General features: G+C 33.0%; 1 protein-coding gene across 3 annotated transcripts in view; it reads left to right on the forward strand.

Annotated features, from left to right (window-relative positions):
• Nucleotides 1-18,401, forward strand: part of Acap2 (ArfGAP with coiled-coil, ankyrin repeat and PH domains 2) — a 124,976-nt gene extending 106,575 nt beyond the window's left edge. For 2 of the 3 annotated variants that reach the window (XM_026380122.2, XM_026380124.2), the window contains 5 exons: nucleotides 255-442; nucleotides 1,285-1,394; nucleotides 3,261-3,371; nucleotides 8,098-8,159; nucleotides 13,688-18,401. In XM_026380122.2, coding sequence (XP_026235907.1) covers nucleotides 255-442; nucleotides 1,285-1,394; nucleotides 3,261-3,371; nucleotides 8,098-8,159; nucleotides 13,688-13,788 — 572 coding nt within the window. In that variant the 3' untranslated portion in view covers nucleotides 13,789-18,401. Of the gene's footprint in view, nucleotides 1-254; nucleotides 443-1,284; nucleotides 1,395-3,260; nucleotides 3,372-8,097; nucleotides 8,246-13,687 lie in introns of those variants that run through there. The other variant, XM_026380123.2, reaches the window with a different exon arrangement.
• The last annotated feature ends 2,242 nt before the right edge of the window (nucleotides 18,402-20,643 follow it).

Raw genomic sequence — 20,643 nt, forward strand, 5'->3', positions numbered from 1 at the left:
TTCACATTGTGGTAAGCGGAAGAGTTCACTTTTTTTAAAAAAAAAATGTGGTAAAATGCACACAACATAAAATTAGCCATGTCAACTAATTTTTAAATCTATAATCCAATGCATTCACTTTGTGCCACCATTGCCACCATTCATCTACAAAACTTTTTTCATTTTGTAAATCTGAAACACTATACCTGTTAAACAATTCACCCCTTTCTTTCCAAGAATTCATTTTTATTAATGTATTTGTGTTTGCTTTTCAGAAGGAGAAAGGCAAGATTCTTCTGTGTTTCTCGACTCTAAACATCTTAATCCAGGACTTCAGCTTTATAGGGCTTCATATGAAAAAAACCTTCCTAAAATGGCTGAGGCTTTGGCTCATGGTGCCGATGTGAATTGGGCTAACTCAGAGGAAAACAAAGCAACACCACTTATTCAGGCTGTATTAGGGGTATGAATTTATACATTGAGGTTTTCATTGATAGTAAAATATAAAATAGTGTAAGTTTTGAACTTGGCTTTTTGAACTGGCTTTGTGTGTGTGTGTGTGTATTTTTAATTTTTTGTTTTAAGAGATGGCTTAGAAAATAAACCTTTGTGGACTGGGGTAGTGGCTCAGTAGTAGAGCACTTCCCTACCATGTGAGAGGCACTGGGTTTGATCCTTAGTGCCACATATAAATAAATAAAAATAAAAGCCCATCAACAACTAAACAAAATTTTTTTAAAAAGTAGCTTTATGTTCCAAAAAGAAAATGAACCTTTGAGTACTAAGTAGTGAGTCCTGGGCATCAAAATTGATTATTTTAGTTGTTTTTGTTTTGTTTTGCTTAATGAAGAGAATTTTGATAATGAAAGTAGTCACCTATTAATAAATCCCTATTAGAAGTAGTTTTGGGGAAGAAAATAATATAAACTCTCATTTCTTTGCTTTTGCTGGGCAGTATTTTTTGTATGGGAGAATAAAATGGAAGTTCTATTTGAGTAAAGTAAATGAAACTACTTGTGGGTGGATGTGGGGAATGGCTATTGGGGATTGAACTCAGGGCTTAGCATTTGGTAGGCAAGTGCTCTACCAGTGAGCTGCATCCCAAACCCTTTTTATGCTATTTTGAGAGAGGGTCTTGTCAAGTTGCCCAGGCTGAACTTGTCACCCTCCTGCCTCAACCACCTTAGTACCTGGGATTACAGACTTGCACCACCACACCTGGCATTATGCTGTTTTTAAATAGAAATGTATTACTGTTTCTTATTGTTTGCATTTGAACATCATTATCCTCTTTTTCTCTTTAAGGGCTCTTTGGTGACATGTGAGTTCCTCCTACAGAATGGTGCTAATGTGAACCAAAGAGATGTCCAAGGGCGGGGACCACTACACCATGCCACTGTCTTAGGGCACACAGGGTAACTATAGTGTTTAAATATTTAGGTAGATGTTATTTGAAAAATTATTTTGAAATAATGTTTTGCTTTTTCTCAGGTTGAGATCATTAGGTTTGCAAGGAGATATATTCCCATGACTAATAATTGTTCTGTTGAAATTTGAAAGTTCCAAGTTTTTTTTTTTTCAGAAAAAAAAAACCAACAACAAAAAACTACAGTTAGTTTCCAGACAAGAAAATTTCAAAGCTTATGTTGACCTTAACTTATCATTAAATAGAACAGTTTTAGTATTTAACTTCCTCGGTTCTTACAATTGTGGTGGTTTTGTTAGACAACTTAAGTCTGTGTTTGTGTATTAATGCATGTACATATACAATATCTACATATCTACATAGTGCATACACCCACAATTCTACTTTTGCAGAATTTTGTAACTTCGGAATTTTTAATTTTTATGTGGGGTAGCTAGGTAAATTATGAAGTAAATTTGTGGTTTGGGCAAATGACTTTATGGCTTTTGAAACAGTGTTAAGACTCATAGGACAATAAAGCCATGTAAATGTACTTTGTATTGTAAAGTATGAATGAGGGAAAGATGTTGGCTTTATACCAAAACTTTGTGTCATAGGCAATTGATTTTTAAATGAACTTCTTACCATTTTATTCCAGTTATTATTTCCTAGATGGGCAAGAAGCTGTTCTTTTTTTATTTTTTTAAATAATGTCTTTTATTTTTATTATGACTTATTTTCTTTCCCTTTATCAGCAAAGATTGATTAAAAAAATAAACTGAGCATGTATATTTTAATTCATCAGCAGAAGCTTCACAAACTTAGTATTGCACAAGTGTCGATTTTTTTTAATGCTACAAAATTAGTTTCTTGTGAAGATTTTCATATATTGAAAATATCACACAATTTATAACACTTGAAAAAAATATATTCAATCCACATCAGTTCTCAAATCCTCTGACTGGAAGATATCATTATTTTTCTCAGTCTACTATTGCTTCTAAGATAGGAAATATCAGATAAAAAAGGTTTTATACCACAGACCAATGTGCTTGACATTGTTGGGGTTCACATTTTAAGTCACCCAGCAGCTGGATAAAATGCCATTTTGATTTTTCTTCTTATGTTGTTTCTGCTTAAATAACACCCAAAGATACAGACATGACCATGGGAAAAAGATCACTTTAGTTTGCTATCATCAAAACTACAACACGAATGAATGTGCTTGTTTTGCAGACACAGCATGAGATTATCAGTTTGAAAACTTGCTAACATTGATACATAACATAAAAACATATCCATGAGGAGACTGATTTTGGGTTATTTTTCTGGGCCATTAGATGGTTCTTAGTCTTTTTTGGGTACATTTTATCAATAAGGCAGGCATATTGACTATTGCATACATTTTAAAAAAGGATGAAAAATATTAAATTCACCATCTCATCTATTACAGTCTTCACTAGATAATTAAATTCTTTAAGTAGTTAAAATTAATGTTAAACTTTAATTTGAAAGTCAGCAAGGTCTTATTTTATCAGCCTTGACCTTCCTTTATTCCCAAATAATGGCTTTGACTGACCTTTCTTTAAGTTTCTCAAAATCTGTATACTTTTTAAATGATATTCTTTAAAGATATGGGCCATAATTTATATATCCCACTGTGCACCAGATTGTATAAGATTATATAAATGAAAATATTTCAAAATGTACATTGATCTTGGTCAATTTTTATTATGAAAATCAGTGTTCATTACACATTTGTAGAATGAATCAAGAATTTTATAATGAAATGTTTCTTTAAGCTTTTTATTTTTTAAGATTAATATTATTTTTATTCTTCTTGGCAATATTTCAAAAACACTGTTTCCTTAAACAGGCAGGTATGTTTATTCCTAAAACGAGGTGCCAATCAGCATGCCACTGATGAAGAAGGGAAAGATCCTTTGAGCATAGCTGTGGATGCGGCCAATGCTGATATAGTAACTTTGTAAGTATTTCTTTTCTACTTGATTATTTCCCATGTAGTATGTTACATACATACAGGGTGTTAACACAGAGATTCATGCTTTTCTGAATTTTAATTGTGGTTGGTATTTGTTCTGTACCATGTACTTCTCTCAGCACATCAAATGCACAAACTGTTTTGGTTCTCACAACAACCCCTAGTAGTGGGGGTCAAATCCATGTCTTTTCACATGCTAGGCAGGCACTTTTCCATTGAGGTATATCGCAGCAATATTACTTTCATTATCTTTATTTTTTCACATGTTTTATTGGTACATTATACCAATATATTTATATATTTTATTGTACATAATGGTGGGATTTGTTGTTTCATATTTATACATGCATACAATATAACAATATAATTTGGCCAATATCACTCCCTTCCTCTTTCCCTCTCCCTCCTTTCATCCCACTCCCTGGTCCCTTTCCTTTATTCTTCTGATCTCCCTTTGATTTTTATGAGATCCCTGCCCCTTTTTCCTTTTTCCTCTCTAGCTTCCACATATGAGAAAGCATGAGACTCATGATGTTCTGAGTTTGTTCGCTTAACACAATGGTCTCTAGTTCTGTTCATTTTTCTGCAAATGACATTATTTTTCTTTATGACTGAATTAAACTCCATTATTTATATATACTACATTATCTTGATCCATTAATATTCTGATGAATATCTAGGCTAGTTCCATAGTTTGGCTATTGAAATTGTGCTGGTATAAACAGGGGTCTTCACATATCATCATAACGTGCTGACTTTTAATTCCTTAGGATAAATACCAAGGAGTGGTATAGCTCCGTCATATGGTAGTCTCATGCCTAGTCTTGTGAGGAACCTCCATACTGATTTCCATAGTAGTTGAACTAATTTACAGTTCCACCAACAGTGTAAAATTGCTATTTTTTTCTCCATATCCTCTCCAGCATTTGTTATTCTTTGTATTCTTGATGACTGCCATTCTGCCTGGTGTGAGATGAAATCTTAGTGTAGTTTTGATTTGCATTTCCCAAATTGCTAATGATGTTAAACATTTTTTTCATATATTTGTTGGCCATTTGTGTTTCTTCTTTTTAGAAGTGTCTGTTTAATTTACTGCCTATTTATTATTTGGGTTATTTGTTTTTGGTGTTTAGTTTTTTTGAGTTCTTTATATAGTCTAGACATTAACCCTTTGTCAGAAGAGTAGTTATAGCAAAGATTTTCTTATTATCCTCATAGATAAGAATGCCAAGTTACAGATAATTTGAGAAATCAGTGAGTGATTTCTGAATTCACTTGAAACCAAGAATTTTGACTCTTAGCCACTTTTGCTACATTGCCTGATCAGTAGAAACCAAACCAGTGACTTCTTTGAAATGTTTTCTTTAACTCTCAGTATAGTACTAGGCTGGAGTTGGGATTGGTAATATAATAGGTAATGATTCTCCTACCTTGAGAATTCGAGGATTATAAGTAGGGAGGGCAGCTCCATTGATGTTAGTATAACTTGTGAGGTTGCATTGCCTTTGGGTGGTAATATTTAGAAATATGGGGGGGGGTGCCAAAAATATACATTGGCAAAAAGATAGCCTCTTCTACAAATGGTGCTGGGAAAACTGGAAATCCATATGCAGCAATTTGAAATTAAACCACTGTCTCTCACCTTGCACAAAACTCAAAGTGGATCAAGGACCTAGGAATAAGACAGAGATCCTGTGCCTAATAAAGAGAAAGTAGGTCCATATCTACATCATGTCAGATTAGGTCCTGACTTCCTTAACAAGACTCCTAAAAGGCAAGAAATAAAATCAAGAATTAATAAATGGGATGGATTCAAAGTAAAAAAGCTTCTTCTCAGCAAAGGAAACAATCAACAATGTTAAGAGCAAGCCCACACACTGGGAGAACATCTTTACTACACATACACCAGATAGAGCACTAATTTCCAAGATACTTAAGAACTCAAAAAACTCAACACCAAAAGAATAAATAACCCAGTTAATAAATGGACTAAGGAAATGAACACACACTTCACAGAAGAAAATATACAATCGATCAACAAATTTATGAAGAAATGTTCAACTTCATTAGTAATTAGAAAAATGTGAATCAAAAGTACTCTTAAGATTTCATTTCACTCCACTCAGAATGGTGATTATCAAGAATACAAGCAACAATAAGCATTGACAAGGATGTGGGGAAAAAGGTACGCTCATGCATTGCTGGTGGGACTATAAATTGGTGCAACCACTCTGGATAGCAGTATGGAGATTCCTTAAAAAAATCTGGAATGGAACCACCATTTGACCCAGCTTTCCTACTCCTTGGTCCATACCCAAAGGACTTAATATCAGCATATTACAGTGATGCAGCCATATCAATGTTCACAGCAGCTCAATTCACAGTAGCTAAACTGTGGAAGCAACCTAGATGCCCTTGAATAGATGAATGGATAAAGAAACTGTAGTGTATATATACACAATGGAATATTACTCAGCATTAAAAGAGAATAAAATTATGGCATTTGCAGGAAAATGGATGGAGTTGGAGAACATCATGCTAAGCGAAGTAAGCCAGTCCCCAAACCCAAAGGCCAAATGTTCTCCCTGATAAGTGGATGCTGATCCATAATGGAAGGAGATGGGCATGGGAAGAATGGGGGAACTTTAATTGGGCGAAGTAGAGGGAAGGGGCAGAGGGGCCATGGGGATAGGAAAGATGGTGGAATGAGATGTACATCATTACCCTAGGTACATGTATGACTGCACATATGGTGCAACTCTACGTTGTATACTACCAGAGAAATGAAAAGCTGTGCTCCATTTGTGTACAATGAACTAAAATGCATTCTGTTGTCATGTATAACTAATTAAAAAAAAACCACAATTATTTACATGAGATGGGCATGGTGGTACAGACTTGTAACACCAACAATTTGAGAAGCTGGGGCAGGAGAATCACAAGTTCAAGGCCAGCCTTGGCAACTTATCGAGGCCCTAAGCAAATTAATAAGGGCCCATCTTAAAATAAAAAACAAAAAGGGCTGGGATGTAGCTCAGTGGTAAAGCATACCTAGATTCAATTCCCAGTGTCCCTTTTCTCTCCTCCTCCAAAAATTATTTACATAAACACTTGATTGATTTTTAAGATAAAAATACATGTTTTTGAGGATTTGAATAAAATTTAATGTGATATATTAAAGGATTTTGAGGTTTTAGGGCTGAGGTTGTGGCTCAGAGGTAGAGCGCTCACCTAATATGCGTGAGGCACTGGGTTTGATCCTCAGCACCACATAAAAATAAAGATATTGCATCCACCTATAACTAAAAAATAAATACTTAAAAAAAGAATTTTGGGGTTTTAATTTGATTTATATATTAGTTCAAAATATTTTGTTATACTTGGAATCTGGAAATGTGATTGTCACCTATTCTTCATTGCTATATGGATAGCAGAAGTATATTTTATATTAAGTCACTTGCTCACTCTACTCTGGACTACATGAAGCTCTAAATTGGTGTTTCCCCTCTCATTAGAGTAGAAGCCCTTTCACATTACTGACTCCCATGACTGCCTTGAGCTCCTGAGCTCCCAAGCTCCCAATGAGGATTCCTGGCTTGCCTTGTGTCACTCTCCCTAACAACTGCCAAATTAGAAAACAAAACAGCAGAGCACACTTTTCCCACTGGAGGAGTCATTGCTATTGTGGAAACTACTGTAGGAAAATGTAGACCTGTTATGATGCCATTCTAGATTTAGAGTAGGAAAAAAAAAATAGTTACTAAAAAGTAAAGATTGAAACAGCATGGAGAAGCTTACTCTGGATGTAGCTTCCCAGGCAATTCCTATATATATAAAAAAAATCCTATTAAAAAAAAGTTCCCAGGGGTTGGGGATATAGCTCTGTTGGTAGAGTGCTTGCCTAGCATGCACAAGGCCAGCCCTGAGTTCAGTCCCCAGCACCACACACACACACAAAAAAAAAAAACACTCTTCCCTCTCTAAAAATCTACATATTAAAGGAAGATTTATGAAGCTATCATTAATTCCTCTAGTGGTTGAGAGAGGAAAGGAAGGGAATTGTGGAACTTTGACGACAGGCAAAGCACACGTCAGATGCTGCAGTTCCTAGAGTGATAGAGGTCTGGGAAAGCAGTAAATGGTGGCCCAGAAGGCCAGGCAAGGAGTACAAAGGAAAAGAGAGGTACCCAAGAGAAAATTTTACTATTTAAAAATGTTGTTTAAAGTTAGTTTAAAAAAAGCGGGGGGCGGGGGGATACTTGTCCTCTTCATCCAATGCTATATGTCTTCTGTCAGGAAGAATGACCCCCAAAGAATGTAAAGCCAATATGGTAATCTTGGAAGAATTTTCATAACCTATAGTCATTTATTACAGTTTTTGGATGTCAAAAAATATGTTCCCAGTATTTAGAGGTGACGTGCTATTTATACATTGTAAACTACCTCACTTAAGAATAAACATTGCTTACATACTCTAGAAGAATAATTTCAACAGTTGACAGTTATAATTTGATAGTTTGTTGGAGAAGCCAGGAATTCTCTGAAGTCTGGAGATATTGTATCTGAGATAACTGGGTCTTATAAACTAAAAAGTCAATTTGTCTTACTGGCAAATATTGGTAAAGGGGAAAAAATTACATCAGCACACATATTACCTGCTTATATGATTCACACATACCTTCATCTAAAAGATTATTTTATTTAATTTCAGGTTACGTTTAGCAAGAATGAACGAAGAAATGCGGGAATCAGAAGGACTTTATGGACAGCCAGGTCAATATTCCACTAATAACCATACTGAAATGCAGTATAAGAAATGCATTCAGGAATTTATCAGTTTACAATTGGAAGATTCATAGTTCATAGTTCTTTAATGTGATACTATAGAATTTTTATAACCTACTTGTAAATTTTGAGTTGTTAGCTATATCTGTACCTTCTGAATTCTTGGGAGGCTGATCCTAGCCCCTTGAGAATCCACAGCTATTTCTATTACAGTGCACATTTGCTGTGTTTCACTTTGGCTGCTGACTTCCTCATCTGCTGTACAGATGTCTTCCACATACATTCCAGTGACCTGAATGGAATGATGAAAATACTTTCTATATACTTACAGCAGCAAATTATTTGATTTCTTTTTGGAATTTTTTTTTAGTGAATATAACAAAGTTACTTTCTTTCTGTTATTCAGGGAATTTCTATACATTGTGTTCAGGGAAAAAAAAAGAAAAACAACAAATCACCATACATCTGCATACAAAATATCAGTATGGAAAATAACAAGGAAAGGTTTATCAAAAAGTTTTCTATTCCAATATAAAGATGAGTTGAAGATTTAAAGTAACAATGTACCAATAGGTTAAAAGTCTATAATGGGAGTGGAGTTATTTAAAATGTTGAAAAATAAGGTCTCATTTATATCTTTAGCTTTGCCCCAAGTAATTGTAAAATATCTGTTGGATAAGTGGAAGTTTTTAGAACAGCATTTTGTGAACCCAATGACAAAGTAGACATTAGAGAAATTTCAACTCATGATCACCTAAAACTTTGTTCTGAGTAATTTTCAGCAAAGTTGAGATGTCATGGAAAGGAGGGCATTGCTGATCATATTCCTCTTTTATGAACACGTGCTGATTAGACGTTCTTCACAAAGAAAAGAATGTTTATTGAATCTTTAGTTTCAAATTCATATACATATTAGTAAAACAATTCATGAATTTATGACTAAAATACTTTAGAATGTTCAGTTTATAATTAGTATATTTTTGATTTTTAAAAAAATGAATATTGGTAACTTCATTTTTAAAGTGACCTGGTAATATAATTTCCTCTTTCTGTTGAAGTGTTTTAAGATTTCTGTACTAGCTTCATCCATTTGCTTTATTTTAACTAGATTCATATATAATGTATCAGTGGGCCATTCTTTTCTCAGAGGACTGTCTGTTTATTGCTTATTTTTGGCCTGATTTAATGGGGAATAAGTAAGGACTTTGAGAATAGAGGCATTTCAGCTAGATACTTGTAATCTAGGGCATCCAACTCTAATCCTATGGATCATATGTATTATTTGCTCATGATATTCCAAGATGTAAGAATGCTGATTTGGGTGAAGCTCTAGTGTTAATTCTAGATTTCACCCATTTGTTTTAAACTTGAATGTTGGACTTTAAATAAGCTATAATTTTGTAACAGATATACTTAAGTGATAGTATTAATAGGCCATTTTTGAGGCCTTTGTGTTTAAGCACTTTAAAATAAAAATTAATCAAAGGATATGATCTGATATTTGTGAGATAACAGTGAACTTCAAGATTTTAAGTTAAACAATTTTTTTTTTCCTGAAATTTTAAACTTTAATGTTTGGTCAGTTGCTCTTTCCTTAAGGTGTTTGCTGATGAAGTTTTCCCAATTTATTAGTCAGAAGGTCAGTGGACGACTCTTCTCTGGAGTTGTAAGCTTGAAAAGACAGAACCTTCAAGTTCTTGCTACTACTTCTAGTTCTACCCAAATAGCTTGGGTGGCTATTTCCATCATTTGGGAGCATTTTAATATCTCTTTCACTGTCACTTATGTATAAATTTATATATAAGTATGTGAACTTCCCATCAGTAAAAAAATTATTTTTTTCCAATTTATTGTAATGAAAATTTGAAAAAAGGCTGATTTTAAAACAAGCTTTTCTATTATTCCCAAATTTTAGAAGTTAAAAAATAGGTCAGGATTCTGGAAATAGTGTGAATAGTATAAAAGTTATAACTTTTATTCTGGAAATAGTGTGAATCAGAATAAAATGAGACTTTTTTTGGATTGAGGATCATCTCGACAATACTGAGATTTTTAACACATTTGCAAGGCCTGTTATTTAAAGCAGAAAAAAAATTATGCTTACAGGTGACATAGTGAAATGGCACAGCAGTTGCTCTCTGGTAACTTTCTTTTCCATTATTAGTTGTAGAGAGAGATATTTGGCTCTAGCAGCAGCTCTTTGGTTTTCTTGTTCTTATCACTATAATTTTTTTTTTTCTAAAGAGACTCTGGTTGATTGCTTTATTTGGATTCTTTTTTCTTTTTTTTTTTTTTGGATTGTCTTAGTAATAGAAAACCTCAGAATTCTGTGTAGTTTATAGGTACAGGAATTTTCAGTTTTGATAATGAAGATTTCTACCATTTAAAAGACTCAGATACAATGTTTGGCAATCATGGACCTATTTCTAGGAAATCCCATTTGTGAACTTTTTATTTACAAGCCTGAGGACCTGGGACTCCCTACTTTTGCAGGGCACTGTTAAAAGCTCTCTGTTACTGAAGGGAGAATTTGTTCTTCAGCAGTCTCCAGAACTCTTAGGAGGCCTGAGGAGGTGAGGGATATGGCATACCCAGCTTTCTGTTGTTGGAAATCAGTTTGGTGGTTCCCAGTTTCTGGCTGGGAACCTCTTGATTGTTGGCAAGTTCTCAGCCAGTTGAGAGTCACTGCTTTAGGGAACAACTGTTGGTTATAAGAGTACTAGCCAGCAGAGTTTGGGAACCACTGATCAAATCAGTTGCAGAAAGAAACTGTTGCTAGCCCAGAAAAGACAGGATCATGGGGGTGGGTCTCCACATGCTGCTGTCCTTTTGAGGGAGTTCATATTATGAGAAAGTCCTGGAGTCTTGAATCATCATAACTGCTGTTGTGATGGATATTTTGAATACCAAAAATTAAAAAAGAATTTAAACTATCAGTGGAAACACATGAGTCTACGTTAGAAAAACTCAGATCTGCCTGTCCAGACATAGAAAAGCTAATTGTCTGAAAGGAAAAAAAAATGTGGATAAGTAATTTAAAGAATATTCTTAGCTTAGCATTACAAATATTGGGTGATCGGTTGCTCATCATTTGTAATAAATTATCAAACATACTTTTGGGAACATTCCAGGGCAAGATATTCTGAGTTTTGTTTATATGTTCTAGTGTATACAAATTATATTTGCCTTGGGAAAAATTCCAAGTACTTAAAATTATGTTTAAACTTTGAATAATCACACTGAAGTTCAATTTGTGTTAGCTATATTAAATATCTTAGTCACTTGTTCTTGTAACATTTGCTTTTGACAACACATTTTGAGGTCTAAGAAAGATAGTATATTAACAGTGCATTAATTAATGTTTTGTTAGAAACTAAATGTTAGCGAAAAGTTTCTTTGTGTGTGAAAATGGAACCTTCTTTTGTATTGTATTAACTCTTTTAAACATATTTAGTCAGTGAAACCAATGATTAATAATATAGCACCAACATTTTTCTTCAAGGAATCATTTAATTCAGTGAATGAAAGGTCTTATAATTAGTTTTGCATGGTACAATGGTTCTACTAAAATGTACTTGTGTAATAGGTACTAGATGATTTAAAAACAAAAACTAGAAAACTGTAAAAAAAAAGACTTACAGCTTGTTATACAAAATATGCATTGCTAATTGTAGAAGCCATATATTGCCATTGTACTGTTGTAATACTTAAGAATGCTCATCTGGTGCTATTTGTAAACTATTTGGCATTAGCATCTGCTAGGTCTTCTTCCTATTTCTTGAATGTATAATGTGTGCCTTTTAAGTTACTTCTGGTGTTGAATGGTAAAATCAGTGTGGTATTTTTGTATTATAATCTGCACTTTACACTTTCTTGGAAAGTAAAATTCTAGACTATCTAGTTTAAATAGTATTTTAAAAATATTTATAATGTTTACAATAAATATTTTACATATTTTAATTCAACATCTAAAAATAGGAAAAATTTTGAAATATTTTGTATGATTTGTTAATTGCTATTTAAAGTTGCTCTCTTTTCAGTTTATATCTTTTAGAATGGTTAAGAATGGGAATAGATTGTAGTTTGTCTTTTAATGTGGAAGTAAATTTTTAAGTAATCAAGTGTATAATTGGATTGTTTTACCAGTTCTAATATATCAACCTTTAGTTTTTATTGACAATAACATGGGTTCCATGTTACTCTCAGCCAACCCATTACAATTATCTTGTCTCCTCACCCTTTTTCTTTTTAAAGTAGATTGATTAGGTTTAACTGATTGTTTCAAATCATGATTAAATTTCCAGGGTTAAATAAAAACTATATATAGATTTTAATAAATTTCTTTTTACACAGACTAAATATTGAAAGGAACTAAATATTAAAAGTATTAAATTTTTTTATTGAAAATTCTGGGTTATGTCATTAGGTCTTTTTACTAGCTCTTATCCTCTTTCCCCAACATTTTTCTAATTCTCTAGCTTTTGGTGTGACATCTATTGCTTCACCAATCTCGCATTTTAAAATTGACAAAAGTTAATAGTACTATTAACAACTGTAGCAATGTGTTTGTTATAAGATGGATGCAAGTTATCTTATGGGAATGATTACAAAATCCTGTTGCAGAACTAATCATCTAAAACAATATTTTATGCTCAAAATCCTGAGAACAATTATGCCATGTATCTGTCTAAGGCTAATGTTTTGCAAGAAGCATTCTTAATGAATGTTTTATCTTGAAAACATCCTTCATCTGAGGGATTAATTTGTATGTGTCTATAGTTCTATAATGTCAATATTTATAATTTCTATTTCTACAAGAATATTTGAAAACTCATACACTTATTTCTTTAATTTAACAGATGTCTTTAGTATTCATTCTCATTTTGTCATGCATTCTTGCTTATATGACCTACAGTGAACAAAAAACTTCAGAAAATGTGAAACTATGATTATATAGTTCTTTTCTAGGCTTATTATAAGCTTAGTAAGTAGTGGATTAGATGTATCAGTTTAAGCATTGAAGTTTGAGTGAAGAATTACATGTAAATTTACTTTAAATTTATTCTAATTAAAAGATAATAGGAAGCTTTCCCCCCCACTTGATTGTCAGTTTGTCTTGTTAATAACTTGCATCCATCAGAAACATTAGTATTTGGTTTTGACCATTTCTTTTGGCCTTTACCAAAGGAAATATTTATTCCTTCATTAGAATGATCTTTATTTCTCATGTGTTAATAAATGTGTTTCTTTACATTGCTTTAAAACACTTGCATCTATGCTCTTTTCTAACTTTGAGCTTTCCTCTGGCTGCATCTGAGGTGCTTGTTTCAGGTATAGTTTTTTTCCTTTCATTATATACTTTCCTGGCATTATTTTAGTTGGCCTTTTTTCTTCTCCCCAAAATGCTCACCTGAACAATTTTTTAAATGAATTATAGTTATTAGTCATAAAAATGAATATTGTCTTATTAATACTTGTGCATATTTTAAAAGTGTTCTTATTTTACTCTCATGCAGGTGATGAAACTTACCAGGACATTTTTCGTGATTTTTCACAAATGGCATCCAATAATCCAGAGAAACTCAATCGTTTCCAGCAAGATTCACAGAAATTCTGAATTTTTTTAATAAGGAGAAAAATACAAAATCTGGCAACTTTCTAATATGTACAGCTAAAAACTCACAACTTTTTACTGCTTTAATTCTTCCTAATTTTGGTAGATAATGAATGGTTTGGAAAAAATTACCATTCATTCATATTTTTACAAATTAAAACATTAGATCTCTCATAGTTGGGAGAAGAATCTACTTTAGGACCTCCTTTATTAAAAAAAAGCCTGGTGAAAGGGCTATTTTTTTTTATAGATAAAAGTTTAATTTAGGTTTAGGACATCTCTAGGTTACAAGATGCTAAGATGTTAGGAAAAAAATTTTCTTTTTTTTCTTGGTCAATTGGTGGTAGCATTGAGATACATACATACATACATATACATATATATATATATATATATATATATATATATATATATATATATATATATGTGTGTGTTTTTTCCCCCATGCATCATGCCCAGGATCATTCAGTCAAGCATGTCTGCATCAATCAAGTGGAGCCAATTATCCTGCCTGCCTCAAGAATATGCCTTGTCTTTAGATTCCCTGATGATTTTTGGTGGTTCAGAATTAGGTATGAGTGTGGGTGAGTGGGTGGGTTTGGTAGCCTAGTTACCATACATACATCATATGGTTTAGTTACCAGAATTAGAGTATAGGCTTCTTAAATGCCACTGTGGTTCTTAGGTGATGGGTTATTGTCCAGTATTTTAACATCCGTAATGCCTGTACAAGTAGACCATAGTTTTGTCATTTAGATTTATTCCATCCTCTGAAGCAAAGAAGCTCTTACTATTTTTTTCAACTCTCCCTCCTGCTGAAAAGTTACAGCTCTTCATTGTTGGGTGATTGTCGTAAGACCTTGACAAATTTATCAATGTAATAAAACTGTTTCAAAGGTTACGTGATTGTTGCAAAATTATGCTTTCATCAAAAGATAACTTTAAAAGGAAAAGTCAATTTATAAAATGATGTAGGGCTTTTTTTATAGTTGAAATTTGTCCCCCACTTTTTTTTTTTCTTTTGGGTACCAAGGATTGAACCCAGAGGCACTTGGTCTCTGAGCCACATCCCTAGCCCTATTTTGTATTTTACATAGAGACAGGATCTCACTGAGTCATTTAGTGCCTCGTTTTTTGCTGAGGCTGGCTTTGAGCTTGTGATCCTCTTGCCTCAGCCTCTGGAGCTGCTGGGATTATAGGTGTGTGCCACTGAGTCTGGCTGAAATTTGTCCTTTTAAGATACATTTTTGCTGTTGTTTCTGGTGAAAGAAAAATTTCTTTGTATAAAGGAGAAAAAAAGGCCATTTTTCCTCAATTTATATTAAAATATATAGTAGTGAATTTTTAATTTTTTTCCTACATCTATCCTGTGTACTATAAACAGTATACATTCTTTTAAATTATATCATGTATATAGTTTGAGAGTTTGTCATGTCAATCATAGGCCCTTGAGTGCCAAAATATTGTGAATATACTAGCTTACCATTCATATGCTACAAATTCGTTTGATTCCATCTTTGATTAACATGTCTTATTAACAGTATAGAATAATTTACCTTATGTTTCCTTACCAACATTGTCAACAATTAAGCCTAATTTTTGAGAAATTATACATTAGTTTTATTATTGAAACTCAGTTTCTAAATAAAAGGGTTTTAAACTTATAAGAGAGAAATTATATTTAGTTATATAGTTAATTTTTTTTTACATTTTCCATTAATAAGAGTCTTATAAATTGATTAAACATCGCATCAGAATGTATCTAGGCAGGAATTATATTGAAAAAATTCACATCACAGAAAGAGATTTCATAATTTTGCCAAATTGCAAATATGTAATGCTCATTAATAATTGCCACTATATACTAAATAAGGATTGAAATATATTTTTGAGTTACTCCTGAGGAAATGCTAATTTCCAAATCATTGTGTTTTAATTACAACATAGCAGAAACATTAAATCTTTCATTTAACCTCAGAGTTCCATATCATCTGGTTTTACAAGTACTTTATCTAAAGGCAAGTCTTATTTGTAGCATTTTATTAGAGCAACCTTTGAAATTAATTGTCTTAAAAGCTCAAGGAAGAGATGTGTTAAACAGAAAGAAAGGAAGATGGAGAAGAGAAAAGAAAGCCTCACTTTTCCTTTGCTGAGTCTGCTCTTTGAATTCTAGACTTCATTCCTAAAGCTCCTGACCTTTGGCTGAGGACACTGTCTGCTGGTTCCCTTTGTCTGCAGTCACTGGTGCTTGAGATCACCCTTGGAACCTCTGTGACTGTGAGGGCAATTCCTTGTGACGCATTACCTCCTTTACCTGGAGTCATGAGTTGTTATTGTGGCAGTAATTAATTTCTACTTATATTTAATGGTTAGAGATGCATTTGAAGTGTACTGAAGATGTTCATGGTTTGAATATCTTCAGAGAAAGCTAAATCTTTGATATTGCAGGGAGACTGGCAATACTAAAATACATTTCTGCAGCTTAGTTTTTTTGAGGGTGCTGAGACTCCATCTGTACTAAATTTGGCATAATAATGGAGTAAACAGCAAGGCTTTAAATTAAATTAATAGTTTCAAGGTAGGTTGACTCTTAGGTATTATTTGCTGTGTCAACCATTAGATTTTATATAGTATATAACAAATCTGAATTGTGTTATGCTATGAACTATTCAGTGTATTATGAGAAATTATAGTATAAAAAATGTTAATACTCTTGGGCTTCTTAGTCTTTGTAATTATTCTATTTTTTTCCATAACCAATCTGCTGGTATTAGTTTCTGATTCTTTATAATTATTGTTAGCTTATTATCATTAGCTCATTAACTTAAAAATGGATTAATATCAAATTAGGAATAGCACCAATTGTGCAGAGTTTATGAAAGTACAGTTTAATTTTAGAGCTAAACTAAAGGTAATTGAGCAGTTGTTTGCAAAGCTTCATTTTACATGTGTCAGATTTCTAAAGTTTTAAAAACTATTTTTTTGTACACTCCTTAGAAATTCAGAAATTTCCTAGAATTTGTTGTATTACAGTGTGTCTAATTATTACTGGTCTTCACTGTAGATTTTAATGAACTTTGGTGTTTACATTTCCAAACAGACTTAATTTATTATGTTCAATTTAATTTTTTATAAATGCATTTTGGTATAAAAAATTAGACCTTCACAGTTTCTGATAATGTTAGCATTATCAGAAATTTTAAATAAATTTTAAAAATTTAATTTTACATGTGTTAAATATGGTTACAATGAACCAAATTGGTTTAAGACTAAATTTACTACCCATTTTGAATAATCAGACATTCCCAAATCACTCTTATATTGTCAAATTAACTCCTCTGTTTGATGGCACTTTTGACCATGGACAAGAGCTGGAAAATGATATTTTTTTGTAGACTCGAATGTCTAGAATGACTTCAGAACTGCATGATATGGTGAAAAGAGCACTGGACTAGTAGTCACTATCCTTTTTGGATTCAGGGCTCCTCAAAAAATAAAATGAATGGGTAAAGTAAGGTGAAAATATAAAAACATCTCTTTGTGTGTGTTTTACTACTTGTAATGTTACTTGGACATTTCTTTATTTCACCTGATTCTCACAGTAGGGACTTCTGAAATCTTAAGAGCTTCAGCATTGTCTGTTTTTTAATCCTAGTTTGCGCCTTTTGTTTTACAGAGGTGGTCACTTGGTTTGCTAGTTGGTGGCAGAGCTGACATAACTCACATCTGACTGATTACAAGTCAGAGGTGCTTTACTTGTATCATGAAATTATTTGAAATTGCTGTAAAGCAGCAAAATCTGATAATGACTGCCAGCTTTCCTGTTTAATAACAAATGCTTCAAATAATTCTGGAGAACCTTGATACAAAATTTGAAGGAATAGATTGGGATTTGAAGATATCAGATTGCAGGACATTCCACGTTTTTGTAATAAAAACATTAATGAAGGCAAAACATTAATAAAAGTTAATTTTAATTCACCACTTATCAATTTATTGATGCTTTCAAATGAAAGGTAACTAAAAGAGGCTTGGTTTCAGTTTAAATACTGACACATATAAAGATGGTTTTTCTGTTTATGTAAATTCATTCACTTAAAATGGAATGTGAGGACAAGGCAATATTTGATTACATACCATTTTCTCTGTGTGGTTGATTTCACTGTCTCATTTTCTATGTTTTCCTCAAATCCCCTGTCCCTATTTTGTGTGTTAAACAGGGAAAGCTTGCTACATTATAAAGATTATTGGCACCATGTTACACAAAGGCTAGAGGTTAATTTTTGGAAATGATGAGCTACTTTTCTACAAGTGTTTACTTGTGCTTTGTGATATTCTTGGATCATTCCAGTCATAAAAACTTATTACATGTAATATTTCTTGTTACCTGTGAAAAGGTTTATTTTAAAGAATGTATAACCAACACTCCCATTTACTGTTTATTACTATGTAGAGGATTTGTATCTAATTCATGAATGTAGTTTTGCTGTAGTTTGTTATTGTAAATGGAGCAAAGTACATTTTCTTTATAGTTATTCTAAAATGTACATTATGTAAGAATTGTAAATATACTTGATTAAGTACTTTGTATGCTGAAAAATTACAATAATAAGTCAATAAAAATCTCACCTCTGGCATAGTTTTTTAATGCTTTCTTGAGAACTACACTCTAAATATATCTGTTATATTTAAGGTACTGTATGCTTTTTAACCTCTTCAACTTGATCCATGCTATTTGCCAATTATTTCAGTGAAGAAATCCATTTTAAAGTATTTTCTTCTTTCTGATCACAGAGCTGTTATGCTCCCTAATTTGTTGGCTAGAAACCACAGAAGGATTTTCTTTCCTAATCTAGGCAATGCATCCTTACTCCACCCTTTTAGTAAATAAACAAACAACATATTTATGTATGAATTAGGATTGAAGGAAAGCTGTAAACAGAATGAAGTGAATTGCCTGCTTTTGCCTTTCCTTTTAAAAATTGAAAATAGACACATGCAATTTTACATGTATCTTGCTTTATTCAGCTTTATTTTCAGAAGAATCCTGTGAAGAAAACACATACTGATAGTGAATGTTTTAAACAAAAGCAAAACAGCCTATTTTTTGAGAAAACAATTTTATTTGTAGAAAAGTATTTAAATATCAAGTAATGAAGATGATCATCCATAATTCTATCATCTACCTGTGCTGTCCAAAATGGAACCCACTAGCCACATGTGGCTATTTTAATTATTAGACAGTGTTAAGTTCCTTAGTCATAGTATCATGTTTTAAGAGCTGAGTATTGGGCTGCTGATGTGGCTCAAGTGGTAGTGTGCTCGCCTGGCATGCGTGTGACCGGGGTTGGATCCTCAGCACCACATACAAAGATGTTGTGTCCACCGAAAACTAAAAAAAAAATTTAAAAATTCCCTCTCCCTCCCCCTCCCCCTCCCTCTCTCCCTCTCCCTCAAAAAAAAAAAAAAAAAAAATCTCCCAATGTGGCTAGTAACTTTTGATTTCAACAGGGCAGATGATAGAACACATATAAGTTCTATACTTCACAGTTGGCTCATATGTCTTGAGTCTTTAAATCTGTAGGGCTTCTCTCAATTTTTTTTTTGGGGGGGGGTACCAGGGATTGAACTCGGGGACAGTAGGCCACTGAGCCACATCCTTAGCCCCATTTTGTATTTTATTTAGAGACAGGGTCTCACTGTAGTGCCTTGCTTTTTTGCTGAGGCTGGCTTTGACCTTTCGATCCTCCTTCCTCAGCGTGTGAGCTGCTGGGATTACAGGCATGCACCACTGTGCCTAGCTCAATTTTTTTTTTTTTAATTTCCACATGTAGTTTGTTGAATTTAACATTTTAAATAACAGTGTTTTAGCCATTTCATTGATGATCATTTTATTCTAATTTTGCTATACTCTTGTGGCTAAATATTTTAGTAGTACATTTTTAATTATTTTCTTAGGATGACTTCCTTGAAGTGAAAATGCTGGTTTGATGGGTAGATGTATGTGTGTGTGTGTGTGTATATGCATACATTATGCATATATATCTTAGGGGTGGATACATATATTTATATGATTTGATTATATTTGTATATATATATATATTAATGGAAGGATACATACACATAACTTTTTTTTTTTTTGTACTGGGGGTTGAGCCAGAGGTGCTTTACCACTGAGCCACATCTCCAGTCCTTTTTATTTTTTATTTTGAGACTGGGTCTTAAGTTGCTGAGGCTGGCCTTAAACTTACCAGTCACTGGGATTACAGGTGTGAATCACGGTGGGTATATTTTGAGGCTTATTAAACAAGTAGAGTCCTGAGTTGTTGGAGATTTTGTGATTATAAAAAAGTAGATGATACCTCCTGTTTTCTTGGAATATTTCCTTATTATAGCAGAAAAACTTGGACTAGGATATATATTGAATATATAGTAGGTAGGTAGCCCTTGTGGAGTCCTTCAGGATGGTACCTAGCTCAGACACTGGATGGGGAGATTTCAAGACCATTCCTGTAGACAGTGACCTGTAAACCAAGTCTGAAGTGGAAGGAGAGGTTGGATAATCTCAGATCTAAGGATGTGGAGATTATACAACAGGAAAAGCCACTTGCCTAATCTGGTTAGAAATCAGCTTGACCCAAGTCAAAGTTAGAACTGGGGTTTACCAGGTTTTTCCTTTCTTTTTTTTTTTTTTGCATCTTTATTTGTTCTTTGTAGATATGCATGGCAGTAGAGTGTATTTTGACATATCATACATACATGGAGGGTTTTGTCTACTGACCCTGTTATGATATACCCAGATATATCCTGTGTGTAAGTTAAGAAAGCGGCACATATTGACATTTTTTTCTTATTTGT

Source organism: Urocitellus parryii, chromosome 2, assembly GCF_045843805.1.
Source record: "Urocitellus parryii isolate mUroPar1 chromosome 2, mUroPar1.hap1, whole genome shotgun sequence".
NCBI classification, from domain to species: domain Eukaryota; kingdom Metazoa; phylum Chordata; class Mammalia; order Rodentia; family Sciuridae; genus Urocitellus; species Urocitellus parryii.